This window comes from Cervus canadensis, chromosome 5 (assembly GCF_019320065.1).
Source record: "Cervus canadensis isolate Bull #8, Minnesota chromosome 5, ASM1932006v1, whole genome shotgun sequence".
NCBI classification, from domain to species: Eukaryota; Metazoa; Chordata; class Mammalia; order Artiodactyla; family Cervidae; genus Cervus; species Cervus canadensis.
In genome coordinates, this window is record NC_057390.1 from 26,190,452 (window position 1) to 26,205,203 (window position 14,752).

General features: G+C 40.5%; 1 protein-coding gene and 1 non-coding gene across 3 annotated transcripts in view; one reads left to right on the forward strand and one right to left on the reverse strand.

The window, feature by feature from the left end:
• The window catches only part of CAMKMT (calmodulin-lysine N-methyltransferase), a 410,943-nt gene that overhangs the window by 378,234 nt on the left and 17,957 nt on the right, over positions 1 to 14,752 (forward strand). Inside the window, exon 8 of one of the 2 annotated variants that reach the window (XM_043468464.1) lies at positions 7,247 to 7,321. The exons of the other annotated variant lie outside the window; for it this stretch is intronic. Within the exon in view, the coding sequence (XP_043324399.1) occupies positions 7,247 to 7,321 (75 nt within the window). The remainder of the gene's footprint in view (positions 1 to 7,246; positions 7,322 to 14,752) is intronic. 2 annotated transcript variants of the gene reach the window in all.
• On the reverse strand, positions 14,093 to 14,164 carry TRNAA-AGC. The gene has a single exon. It is a non-coding gene; the product is annotated as a tRNA-Ala (tRNA).

Consider the following 14,752-nt stretch of genomic DNA (forward strand, 5'->3'; position numbering starts at 1 on the left):
TTATAAAATACAAAACTATTATTTTATAGCTTTTAGTTGTTTGGGGCAGTAGGGTAAACAAGGTGCTTGTTAACTCCATCGTTACCTAAAGTAGAAATCCTGAGAAAGCATTTTAAGTGGGCTCCATGTCTACCTAATCTACACATTCTATTCAAAGAACAACTTAATGTAGGAACCTCTGTTTCTTGAGTGCCTTCTATGTGCCAGACACTCTGCTGGGTACATTCATACACAGTTCATTCAAATGGCGTGTTTACTGAGCAGATGTTATGTGTCACGGACTGTTCTAAGCAGTGAAAAATACATCATAGTACAGAACAGATTTTAGAAATCTCTTTCCCTAGGATGCTTATCTTCTACTGGAGAAAAAGAATTTTAAAAATTAATGATTTAGTTATATAGCATATTAAAGGTAATAATTGCTATTAAAAAAATGAAGAGCAAGTTAAGGGGGTCCAGGAATGCTGCAGTAGAAATGAATGATTACAGCTTTAAGTCGGATGATCAGCATAAGCCACTCTGAGAACATAAGACGTTCAAGCAAAGACTGGAAGGAGATAAGGGAACAAGCCCTAGGGCTGTCTAGAGGAAAGGCATCGTACTGAGGAGGCAGCCAACTTAAAGGCCTTAAGGGAGAAATATATCCCTAGTGTATTCAAGAAATCATAAAGAGATTGGTGTTGCTAGAGCAAAGGGGATAAGGGGGAGAGTAATGGGAGCTGAGATCAGAATGGTACCTAGATTGCACAGAGTCTTATAGTTCAATGTAAAGACTGTGGCTTTTACTCTGTGTGAAGAGAGGAGCCATTATAAGGTAGTAAACAGAGAAGGCTCCTGATTTCATATGCATTTTAAAAAGATCTGCCTGGCTGCTCCCTTGAGCAGGAAATGTAGGATTATAGCAGGAAAACCAATTAGGAGACTATACAGTAATTCAGATTAGAGAAGCTGGTAGTTTAGACCAGGATGGGAGCAGTGGAAATAGAGAAAACTTGGATTTTGACATATTTCAAAAGTGGAACTAACTGCATTTCCTGGCATAGTCAACATGGGGTGTAAGAAAAGTAAAAGTCAAGGATACAGTCAAGGTTTTTGGCCTGAGAATTAACAAGATGAGAAAGGCAGTGAATGCTATGAATTTGGGGAAAGATGACGAGGAATTCTCTATTGGAGATACTGAGTTTGAGATGTCTATTAGACACCCAAGTGGCAATATTAAAATAGGAAGTTGGATATATGAGTCTGGAGCTAATGGGAATGGTACAGACTGGTAGGTTAAATAAGATGAAGAGTAAAAACTGAGCTGAATTTAACAATGTGGAGATCTTTAGTGACTTTTACAAGAGCATTTTTGGTGAAACAGTGGGGACAAAAGCCTGACTGGGAGGAGAGAAATTGAAAATAGAGTTTAAACAACTTTTTCATGCAGTTTTGCTACAGAGATGTAAGAGGGAATTGGAGCAATAACCAGAAGGGAGGGTGGAGTGAAGAGAGGATATTTTAAGATAGGGGAAATAGCTGCTTGAATGTTTGAATACTGATGGAAGTAATCCAGTAGAGAGGAGAGAACTCTGATAATATAGGAGACAGAAGGAAGAATTTTTAGAACTATGCTGTAGAATCGGAGAAGGCAATGGCACCCCACTCCAGTACTCTTGCCTGGAAAACCCCATGGATGGAGGAACCTGGTAGGCTGCAGTCCATGGGGTCGCCAAGAGTCGGACATGAATGAGCAACTTCACTTTCACGCATTGGAGAAGGAAATGGCAACCCACTCCACTGTTCTTGCCTGGAGAATCCCAGGGACAGGGGAGCCTGGTGGGCTGCCGTCTATGGGGTCACACAGAGTCGGACATGACTGAAGCAACTTAGCAGCAGCATGCTGTAGAATAAATGAAAGGGGAATGGCCCTCGTCTTTAAGAGGAAGTACTGGCTTTAGATAAGAGTATGGCTAATTCATTCATGATAATAGATAGGAAACAGAGTACGCAGGTGCAGATGCTGCTAGGAATGTAGGTGTGATGGTGGGAGTTTGTGGAAGTTCTCATCTGATTGCTGCAATTTTGACAGTAAAGTAGGAAGCAAGGGCATGAGCTGAAAGTAAGGATAAAGAAGGAAGTGTTAGAATTTTGAAAAGAGTGAAGTTGGTACAAAATAATGAGGTAGGAGACTGGGAGAGTAAATGGAGAAGGAAAATGAAAAAACAACTGCCAAACATAAGGAATCTGCTTGTGGTTCGTGGTCACAATTTTTTTTTTTTTGATGTTTATCTTTTATGTTTTTTGGCTTTTTGGCCACAAGGCATGTGGGACCTTAGCTTCCCAACCAGGGATTGAACCTGTACAACCTGCATTGGAAGGCAGAGTCTTAACTACTGGACCACCAGGGAAGTCACCATGGTCATGAATTTAAAGCAAAGCCAGTCAGGATGCTTGTGTGTTTCTCCAACCACATTTAGCTGCACAGATGCCGTCTTGGAGCAGGCGGAGAGCTGGATTTAACAAATATGAGAATGCAAGAAAGGGATGAGATAGCAAAGGGTGTGCACCAGGGAGTAGTTAAGACGGTTAGCTGTAGGGCCTGGCTGGGTAAGTAGGGAAGATAAACATGAAGGAAAGGACCAGTGACAGTGTAAGAAGGTCAGCAGATTGTAGACCAGTAAGATTGAAGACTGTGTGGATCACAATAAACTGTGGAAAATTCTGAAGGAGATGGGAATACCAGGCCACCTGACCTGCCTCTTGAGAAATCTGTATGCAGGTCAGGAAGCAACAGTTAGAACTGGACATGGAACAACACACTGGCTCCAAATAGGAAAAGGAGTACGTCAAGGCTGTATATTGTCACCCTGCTTATTTAACTTATATGCAGAGTACATCATGAGAAATGCTGGGCTGGATGAAGCACAAGCTGGAATCAAGATTGCTGGGAGAAATATCAATAACCTCAGATATGCAGATGACACCACCCTTATGGCAGATAGTGAAGAAGAACTAAAGAGCCTCTTGATGAAAGTGAAAGAGGAGAGTGAAAAAGTTGGCTTTTTCAACATTCAGAAAACGAAGATCATGGCATCCGGTCCCATCACTTCATGGCAAATAGATGGCAAAACAGTGGAAATGTGGCTGACTATTTTGGGGGGCTCCAAAATCATTGTGGATGGTGATTGCAGTCATGAAATTAAAAGACGCTTACTCCTTGGAAGGAAAGTTATGACCAAACTAGATAGCATATTAAAAAGCAGAGACATTACTTTGTCAACAAAGGTCTGTCTAGTCAAGACTATGGTTTTTCCAGTAGTCATATATGGATGTGCTGAGAGTTGGACTATAAAGAAAGCTGAGCACCAAAGAGTTGGTGCTTTTGAACTGTGGTGTTGGAGAAGACTCTGGAGAGTCCCTTGGACTGCAAGGAGATCCAACCAGTCCATCCTAAAGGAGATCAGTCCTGGGTGTTCATTGGAGGGACTGATGTTGAAGCTGAAACTCCAATACTTTGGCCACCTGATGCGGAGAGCTGACTCATTTGAAAAGACCCTGATGTTGGGAAAGATTGAGGGCAGGAGGAGAAGGGGACGACAGAGGATAAGATGGTTGGATGGCATCACTGACTCAATGGACATGAGTTTGGGTGGACTCCGGGAGCTGGTGATGGAGATGGAGGCCTGGTGTGTCATGGGGTTGCAAAGAGTCAGACATGACTGAGAAACTGAACTGAACAGAAGATTGAAGAATAGTTTGAATCAGAGTCCTTACTAGAAGAGGTGAACTGTGAGAAGTGGGGCTGTTGGAGAGTAGTTCAGTGTTACAGTTATCGGTAAAGACCAGGACTGAGAGCCGGGCTACTTAATGAGGAGGCCAAAGACTGGTATCAGTTTGCAAACTATACATTACTGAGCTGCAAGGAGGTAAGTTCAGAAATGGAAGGAAATGTTTAGAAACACTACTGTGCCATCTAAGCCTATGATCAGTGGACTTGTATTTAGAATGTCTTTGCTTTTTTAAAATCTCATTTGTCTATTCATCTGTTACTGTATTTTACAAAAGTAATGGACTGCAATAGATTAGCTATAAACAATAACAAAAAATCTGGTCCTCCCTCACAGCTAAAGTACTGCTCTAGTGTACATGACTGGAGAAGGAAATGGCACCCCACTCCAGTATTCTTGCCTGGAATATCCCATGGATGGAGGAGCCTGGTGGGCTGCAGTCCATGGGGTCGCTAAGAGTCAGACACAACTGAGTGACTTCACTTTCACTTTTCACTTTCATGCATTGGAGAAGGAAATGGCAACCCACTCCAGTGTTCTTACCTGGAGAATGCCAGGGACGGGGGAGCCTGGTAGACTGCCGTCTATGGTGTCGCACAGAGTCGGACACGACTGAAGCGACTTAGCAGCAGCAGCAGCAGTGTACATGACTGTCACCTGAGTGTCAGAGGAGAGGGAGGGCAAGACCCTCAGAAGAGAGGAGTTGGAAGGACCAGCTCCTTGAATATTGAAGTCGATCATCTCTAGCCTTCCCGGATAGAAGCCACTTGAGTCCGCCACTCCTGGAGGCACCAGTTTCTTGTATGCTGTGTGACCAGTAGAACTCAGAATACAGTGTGAATGGTGCCCTTACATTGGTCAAGAAGGTGGCCATTGTTATCTCCATTTTACAGATAAGACAACAAACTCAGGGAAGTGAAATAATTGCCCAAGTCACACAGCTGGTAAAGGAAGGAACCAGTGTTTAAACTTAGGTATGTCTGTCATGGGCTTCCCTGGTGGCTCAGTTGGTAAAGAATCCACCTGCAATGCAGGGGGCATGGGTTCGATCCCTGGGTCAGGAAGATCCCTGGAAAAGGAAATGGCAGTCCACTCCAGTATTCTTACCTGTGAAATCCCATGGACAGAGGAGCCTGGAAGGCTACAGTCCATGGGGTTGTAAGAGTTGGACACAACTTAGCGACTAAACCGGCACCAACCACTACCACCACCACCACGTCTGTCATGCCAAAACTGGACTCTGTCCATCCTCCTGTCCCTCTCTGTTCCTTGTTTGCAGTTATGGGAACAGCATAGCCACACACTTCATGAAAAGTGGGGGAAAATGCCTTTAGGGAATGTGTTCTGGTCCACGTGGCCAAGCTGAGCATTCCCGTTTCTTTTAGAATCACGGCTCGTTACCTCTGCTGTACCAACCCACAACCCACTGCTGTTTACATCCCCGTCTGTCTGGTTGGTCTTTATCAAACTGAGGGTCTAAAGCCCTCAGAAATCCAATATCCAATCTCACCACAGCATTTCCTGCAGTTTCTGTTCTGGTGCGTTAGTCATTACACATATATTAGAAGGATCTTCTAAATGATGGTTTATGAATGGTAAGATGATAAGTACTTTTAATACTTTTCTTTTTTTCCCCAAAATTTATGTAATGGAGATGTTACTTTTATATTTTAAATTGTCTTGTTCATGTGGAAACTCTCAGAGACGCTCAGGTTTCTGATGAGGGCTCACTCTCCCACTGAGCCTGAGTCCCGGCTGCACTTGGAAGCCTCAGCGTTTCTAGAAAAGGTGGTGTTGGTTGTTTCCCATCCTCCCCAAGTGTGTGATTGAGGAATCAATCTAGCAATGAAACAGCATTAATATCTTAAGGGTTTCCTGGTCTCCTCCATTTCTCAGCTCTCCAACAGGCCTGGGCGAGTACAACACCACAGTGAATTTATAAAGCTCGTCCCTGTGTCACAGGACCTGTGAACAAAGAGGTTATCTGCTTCTGGAAAACCCTCCGTGGAGCTCTGAGTCTGCATGCTTCCATAACTCACAGGGCCCAACATCTGACATACAGGTTTATGTAGCCAAGGCTGCCTCTGTGAAGCATGGCTTGTGGCCCATAGCAGGGCCTGCCACATAGTAGGTACCCACTAAGGACGAGCCAAATGAGTGAATGACTAACTGATGTTCAGTCTGTACAGGTATTTTCATGGTGATGTGGCTAATCTTTCTACCTTAAAAAAGTTACCAGCATAGATGTATATTAATGTATTAATATTTGAAAAGAACTTTAGGACTTACTAAAATAAGACTTATTTCTATATCCAAACAAGAGAAGATCTAGCAGAAATAAAGAACCCACCAAGATAAGCAAATATAACTAGACAGAGTAGGCTGTGCTCACTCAGTTTAGTTTTAAATGATAATCAAAATAGATAATAGGAGCAGAATTTCACTTTGGAAAGTAATACTGCAAATCACAGTTGATGAGGTGGGAAGAGGAGTCATTAAATACTTTAATATGATAAAATGCTAATCATCACAGTTATTAATTGAGAGTAACAGCATCTCTGGTTGGCATCATAAGAATAACTAGAATTTTCAAATACATCTTATTAATTATTGTTATTACATGAGGTTTAAAACCTCTTCTTCTTGTAGAGACTAAAAGTCAGGAAAGGTGAATTTTAAAATATGCCTGAAAACTGAGAACTCCCAAAGGAAAGTTGGTATTCTTTTCTTCCATCTTGCCAAAGTAGTAATCAATAAGAAATGCAGCTGATATGCCAAGCACTAAGTGTCACATCATTTATCTTATATTTTATATTTACTTACTTATTTTGGCTATGCTGGGTCTTCATCTTTGTGTGGGCTTTCTCTAGTTGCAGCAAGTAGGGCTACCTTAGTTGCCATTCACAGGCTTCTCATTTCAGTGGCTTCTCCTGATATAAACCACAGGCTCTAGGCTCGTGAGCTTCAGTAGCTGTGGTGCAAGGGCTTAGTTGCCCCATAGCTTGTGGGATCTTCCCGGACCAGGGATCGAATCTATGTCCTCTGCCTAGCAAGGAAGATTTTTAACCATGTAAATCATTTACTTTGTATAAGTTTGTATTCCAGTAGATGGGGAGGACTTTGCTTTCATTATGTACTTTCTTTGATGTTAAGAGTCTGGACTCATTCTAATGATGCTGGTCAAGATAAGATATTTTTCCCTAGTATGTCTACACAAGCCTATAAAAACTAGCAAAAACCTAACTATTGTATTTGAATGGAGAATTCTTCCTCTCCTAGATTTGAAGACTAAATAAAATATGGAACAGACAGTTACATCCCTAGTTTTTTTTTTCTTATTATTATGCCTTTTGAAATAATTTGTATATACCTTTTAAATAATTTCAAGTGCCACAAAAATAATGTTAATAGCTCAAAATCAAAAGTTTAAAAAAAAAAACCCTAAGTATAATTTTTAAAATCTTTTTCTTCTCAAGCGTTTTACGATGGGATAATGAGACAGATGTCTCTCAACTGGAAGGACATTTTGACATTGTTATGTGTGCTGACTGGTAAGTACATAAAAATCATAAAACTCCTGTTAGAAAAAAAAATAGCTTTGCTGGAGTAATTGGGCTGTGCTGCTCTGCTGATGGTGAAGCAGAGTCAACAAATGAGGCACAAAGCCGCCTTAACCTCCGCAAATTAATATTCATCTCCATGTGACAGTTACGAGGTAGTCTTCTATCACACAGTAACTTCTACCACATTATTTCCCAAAGATTGATTTTGAGAAGCATTTCCATTTTCTGGAATTGCCTCTGTTTCATGCTTGACGTATCAGTAAATGGACGACTTAGGCAAATTGCAAATAATTATGGCTCGGGGAGGAATAGTCTGGAGAAAAAGGAGTTTATCAACACAAACAGCTCAATTAGCTTACTTCTTAGGAGAGATCTGACTATTGATATAAGGGAATATATAGATGTATGTGTGTGTGCACACATATACACTCCAGCATATAAACATATCTGTGGAATATCTTTAGGGAAATAGCTTTTCTTGAAATGTATATTTGCTATCTAGTATTTCCAATGTCTTCAATTATGATATTTAATTATACTTAAAACAAGAATTATAAAATTCCATTTTATTGTTATGCAAATAATAATAGTAAAATCTCTGTTAGATGCTTGCCTTTTAAAAATAATTTACATTAGATATTTTGTCTTCCCTTTTAGCCCAATCTACTTATTGTTAATGAAAGTCTCATCCCTACGTTACAGGATAAATATGTATCAAACCTTAATAATGATTTCAACTAATCTTATGTATTTTCTTCATGTGTTGAATAATTATTTCAGCATATGAGAAACGTGACAATTCACAATTTTTCCTGTTAAGAGTAAGATCTTATTTGTAGTTTTCTAATGACTCAATGGACATGAGTTTGAGTAAACTCCGGGAGTTGGTGATGGACAGGGAGGCCTGGTGTGCTGCGATTCATGGGGTCGCAAAGAGTCGGATACGACTGAGCGACTGAACTGAACTGAACTGAATGATTTTTAAAATGACACTATGAATTTGAAAACACAAGTTCTGATTCTAAAGGTGTTCTCTTCTATTGATAAACCTAAACACAAGATCCATAACCTAGAGAAGATTTTCCTTATGTGAGAGTTGAATGAATGGAATGTAATCTCCAGGAAGTCTTTATTTAAAATTATTAATATTTAATAAGATTTTTAGTGGGTAAACTTTCTGCCTAAGTCCCTGAAATTAGATTTATTTTCTGTTTTCTCCAGAAAAACACTTCTCAGTGAAAATTAAATATTTTCTTCCATTTTTAGTTGAGTTTTTCATGGCCATTTTAGTCTCTCTGCACCCAATTTCAGAAAGCCTTTTTCCAGAAAAAGGGAGAACCAGATTTCTGACTAATCATTGATATTGTGTCTCAATATTACAGCCCTCATCTAATCAAAAATAAGGAGCTAAAACCTCACCATATGATTTGAGCAAGTAATTTAGTAAATGCCTTTCCTCACCAAATATGAGAAAGGATCCTCCAGGTTTCATTGCACAGATGAAGATAATGCTGGCAGGATTAGATCAGATTAAGTATGAAAGTCAGATCAGAGAGCAGCGGAGAGAGGGAAGGAGGGCAGGATCTTCTTGGAGATTTAGACGAGGGTCGCCCACTGATGGGCCCTGATTATATGGGGAAAGTCAGGTCTGGCCAAGAGATTTCAAGTTAAATGTGTCCTTTGCACAAACATCAAAACAGCCTGGCTTTGTCATACCTTGTGTTATGACACTCACACCATGTCATCCTATTTGTACCAGAGAGACAAGCAGAGGAAGTAAGATTCAAGCTCTTTTCTGATTAATGTTCTCAGGTTAAAAATAGCCACACAACATGTTTGAAAAATAGTCCTTTTTCCCCTAGCCAACAACAGGATCCTGTACAACCAACATACATAATGCATATTCAGTTAAGGCTTTCATTCCAAATACATTATATCATAATATGATGTAATACGTACATACATATACATACCATATACATATATGCACAGCTAGTAACTATTGAGAATTTATGTATTCAGATGAACCAAATACACCAAGTTTCCTTTTATAAATGGTTTTTTTCTATGCATGAATTGTTTTTTTTTCCCTCCTGGTGCTGTCAGTGCTGGAATGTCAGGCGGTTTATAATTTCCCATTTGTAAATGTGAAACATTAAGCTGCTCTCACTGTGATGCTGATATTATTTCCAAAAGGAATGCTTTGGAAGTGGTCTGTCTTCATACTCACAGAGATGGGTACGCCGTTTAGAAACTTAAAAAGTACAGTGATGTTCATAATGTACATGTTGTGCCTATAGCAAGGAAGCCCAGGACTCCAGGAGTTCTTTATGTCTTGTAGGGTTGATGTTTCTCTGTCAGAGTTATTACACAGATGCTGCTTCTAGGGACAGTCAGGCAGGCAGACCAGGCTGCTTTTTTTTTCCGAAGAATGTCACAGGAGGAAAAGAAAGCTCTCTTTAGTCACTACCTCTAAGATGAAACCTGAAATAGTCGGTGCCAGAAATAGGTGCCACACATAAATAGATGACGTTAAGTCTCACACCATCCTCGAGTCATTGTCAGTCAAAGAGATCTGGATTAGGCCACAGGAATATGAAGCAAGAGTTGGAGTTCAAATATTAGGTACATGGATTAAATTCTTACTGAAGCATTTCCAGCAAGGGTGGCATTGTCTGATTCCCTGAATAGCTAACCAGTGGTACCGCTTGATCCCATTTACATGAAAACAAGCTCTATTCACAAACCTATTCCAAACCCACATTGTGGTTCAAGTAAAATGCACATGATTACGAGCGGTGATATGTTTATGTTCTTAAATCATTCATATATTCATATATTTACATTCAAACATTCATAAACCTGTAGGCAATGGGGGGAATAACTTATTTCCCAGAAGAGACAGTCTCTTAGTTCACATCTAAATTTAGTAGCTCAACTAGATTATAAAATAAAGAGGCAACTGAAAGCTAGTCATTATTTCACCATTCAGCATTTTTGACAATGAAATATAGTTTCATGGTTCAACAGTTCCTAAGTAACTTGTAAAATGTCAACTTTGAAATAAACAGAAAGAAAAAAAATCAAGGTAACAGTCATACCTGCAAAAGGATGCTGTTGACAAACATCAAAATATTAGAATATTTAACCGCAGGTGTAGGAAAAAAAGAAAAACCCTCCTATTAAGTTCCTTGGTTGACTTGTTTAATGTTGAATTTCATATGAGTTCCTTTCTGCTGGAATGCAGTCCACCCCTGTCCTTGCTGAGTTTAGAATAGTGAGTGATTGTTAATTTTAAACCTGCCTTTCCAGACTTCTGTTCAATCACAATGATCTGAGAGTCTGGTAGCAAGATGTTTTTTTTATCCAATGAACAATTTCATTCAGTGTTTGATGGCTTTCCAGTTTATTGTAGCTCTGCAAAAATAAAAATGACTCTGTAAATTTGAAGGAAAAAAAAAAGAGTCCATACATGTGGATTCTCTAAAGGCTTGCAGAGCAAGTCTAAAATGCCACCCTCAACTGGACGCACAGAGCTCCGTCTGAAGGATGGTGAACCACATCTGCCTGCCTGCAGCCTGACACTTTGGGAAGAAATGTGGGAAGGTTCATCACCTCATTTGCTCTCCCAGCATTTTCACACCAGCTGTATACAGTGGATTGTTTCTATGTTCTATCCTTTTTACTTTAAATGATGACAAGTTTGGGTTTTGTGAAGAAAAATTGTTTTTCTCAAAATAGGCTCTAGGATTTCTTTGTTTTCTTCCAGATGCTCTGATCATAGATAGTTCTAAATCACAACTCATAGACCTTTCCACCTGAAAAGATCTTTAGCCCTCTCACCTCACACCTGAGGAAACTCAGTCCTGGAGAAGATGGACAGATTGTCAGAGATCTGGCACCTAAGGGGTAGCGCCACACGAAATTAGAATATGGCTGCCCCAGCGTCAGTCGCTAAAGACTGAGAGAGGCTATTCGGTCTGCTGAAAGTTAAATCTGAAACAGTGAATTGGAGCACATTTCACCTTGGAAATTACACAGAGGTCTTCTTCTCTGAGAATGCTGACAGATATGTCTCCTTGTTCTCTGTACTAATTAATTTCCCTCTGCCAGGAGATGAAGATGCTCTGTGCTCTGCAGAAAACCCTGACTGATTCTAAGGGAGGCAATGAAAATGGCCTGGCACCTTCCCTTTGTTGTATAATCTATGATTCAGATCAATGGGACAAAGCAAGCGTTGATTCCACAAGTGAATTATAGAGAGGGGTGTGTGTGTGTGTGTGTGTGTTTAATGGCCAAACTAGACTGATTGTCAATGTATTTTGATCAGTAACTGAAGGGAGAGTTAAAATGGTATCTCCATCCCAATCACTGACCCACTCAACCTTTTTTTAATAGATCCACTTAAGCTACTGCTGTTCTCTGAGCCCATTAGGACTTATTTAAGGGGTGAATTTTCAGGAGATTATATATCACTCCCACTAAAGCACATTGAAATTGCTCATAGGATGTATCCTACAAAGCGTTATAAATTCTGCACCAGAGCTAACTAGAAAAGTGAGCTTGCTTGGAATAAAGACCTATTAGAGAACTATAAGAATTACTTTTGGGAAATTTGACTTGGAGTGATGGAGTAGACAGAATTAGCTTTCAAATAACTGTGTTTTGAATGTGTGCTGTGTGTTAAGCTGCATTTTCTAGTGAGCTGTGATGTTAATATCTTTTTCACCATTGCCAATAGTAAATAGAAGTAGTATTTTATAAGGCTATTTTTTTTTTATTGAAGTATAGTTAATTTACAATGTTTTCTTAGTTTCAAGTATACAGCAAAGTGATTCAGATATCTGGCAGGCTGCAGTCCATAGGGTCGCACAGAGTCTTAACATGACTGAAGCAACTAAGCAGCATGTGTGTGTGTATATATATACATTCTTTTTTCAGATTCTTTTCCATTATAGTTTATTATAGCCTTCTCTGGTGACTAAGATGGTAAAGAATCTGCCTGCAATGGAGGAGACCCGGGTTCAATCCCTGGGTCAGGAAGATCCCCTGGAGAAGGGAATGGCTACCCACTCCAGTACTCCTGCCTGGAGAATTCTATGGACAGAGGAGCCTGGTAGGCTGTCTCCATGGGGGTCACAAAGAGTCAGACACTACTGAGCAGCTAACACTTCCTCTTTCATAGGTTATTACAAGATAGTATAATTTCCTGTGCTACACATTAAGTCCTTGTTGTTCACCTACTTTATATATAGTAATATGTATATGTTAATCCCAAACTCCTAATTTATCTTCCATTCCCTGTATAAGGTTATGTTTTAAGCTCAGCTTTTAAGTTGTTAATTATTTGTCTCTAACAGTCTTACCATCTTAGGATGCACAGGTATAAACTGGGAATGGTCTTTTGCTTCGTGCTATGTATCCCAACTAGCCAGGCCTCCTGTGGACTCAGGTAACTGATAGAGGTATTTAAATAGAATGCTTAATTATTAACATTTAAGGTAGTATTGTTGTTGCTTCCCTGGGCTCAGTGGTAAGAATATACCTGCCAAGCAGGAGACACGGGTTCAATCCCTGGGTCAGGAAAATCCCCTAGAGAAGGAAATGGCAACCCACTCTAGTATTCTCGCCTAGGAAATCTCATGGACAGAGGAGCCTGGTGGGCTACAGTCCATGGGGTTGCAAAGAGTCGGACACAGCTTAGTGACTAAACAACAACAACAGCAAGATAGTATTACCACACTAAAGAATAAGGTATAAAGGCCTGAAGAGAAAATTCCAAAACACTTAAATACAATTTGATTCCGTTCTTACTGACCCTTACTTGTTATTAACCACTAATTAATATGACTAAAAGACAAACTTCTGTAGCATTCAAATTAGACACATTTTGTGCTCTAAGATTTAAATGCATAGTTTTCTGGAACAGTAAGAAATTTTCCCATATAATAATCAGGCTATCCTGATTGATACATGGGTTTCCCTTCTAGAGATGATTTCTAGTTCACCGTAAGAGGATTCTTTTTCCATTGCTCAAAGCAGCATTTTATAAAAGAAAGTGAAAGTGAAGTTGCTCAGTCAGGTCCCACTCTTTGCGACCCTGTGGACTGTAGCCTACCAGGCTTCTCCATCCATCGGATTTTCCAGGCAAGAATACTGGAGTGGATTGCCATTTCCTTCTCCAGGGGATCTTCCCAACCCAGGGATTGAACCCAGGTCTCCTGCATTGCAGACAGATGCTTTACCCTCTGAGCCACTTAGAACTGACTTTTATAGAAGAAACTCCCACTAAGCATGTCATGGTGAAGCCCAAGTTCTGTCTTCTTGGAAATATCTCATCAGCCACTCTCCCCACTCATCGTAAGTGAGAGAATTAGGAAAGAACCTGGTCTGGTGAAACATCCTGCCTAAATGCTGATTCCTCTGTAGCATGACCAGTGAAGGAGTATGTACAAACAGTTTTAGGGGCATTAAAACTCACCCTACGTAAGCCCCTCCATTTCAAAGACTGTGTTGATCTGCTAGTAAAGTGAATAGTGAAAGTGATAGTCGCTCAGTCATGTCTGACTCTTTGCAACCCCATGGACTGTAGCCTGCCAGGCTCCTCTGTCCATGGAATTCTCCAGGCAAGGATACTGGAGTGGCTTGCCATTCCCTTCTCCAGGGGATTTTCCCAAACCAGGGATTGAACCCAGGTCTCCCGCATTGCAGGCGGATTCTATACTGTCTGAGCCACCAGGGAAACCCAAAACATGAAGATGGAGGTACTGGGGATTGAACCCAGGATCTCATGCATGCTAAGCCTGTACTCTACCACTGAGCCATACCCCCAGGCCTGCCAGTAAGTAACTATTCACTGAGCACCTTCTCTGTGTGTAAGCTGGGCCAGAGCTAGTGATACAGAAATGCATACAGACTGGAAGCTCCTTGAGGATGGGAGTTTTGTCTTATTCACAGCTTATCTCCATGGCCTGAAGCAGCTCCTAGTATATAGCAGGTTATCAACAAATATTGAATCCAGAGTTGCTATGGTCTTTGGGACGCTTTGCCTAACCTTGGTCTTTGTTTATTCCTAAGTCACTGGTTGGAACTAACCTTTAGGGACTGTTGCTGTTGTTAGTTACTAAAAACCATCACTACCTGAGGTCTTTTCTGTGGTCAGTGTGTAATAGGGCCAGTGGTTTGATTTTGAAGGATGGCCTCACAGCACCTCCGGTGGGCAGAGGACCCATGTTTGCAGAGACAAGTGTTGGGAGAACTTCATCTCCACCAAACAGCAGCTTAGAAACTGCCCATTGCACACTAGCACATGGTCCAGTCATGTGTGAATTTTGGCCCATTACATGTTGATGACTTGGCTTTGATTGGAAACCCTGACCACAGTATCTTTTTTATTATTAGTATTCTAGTGAGATACTT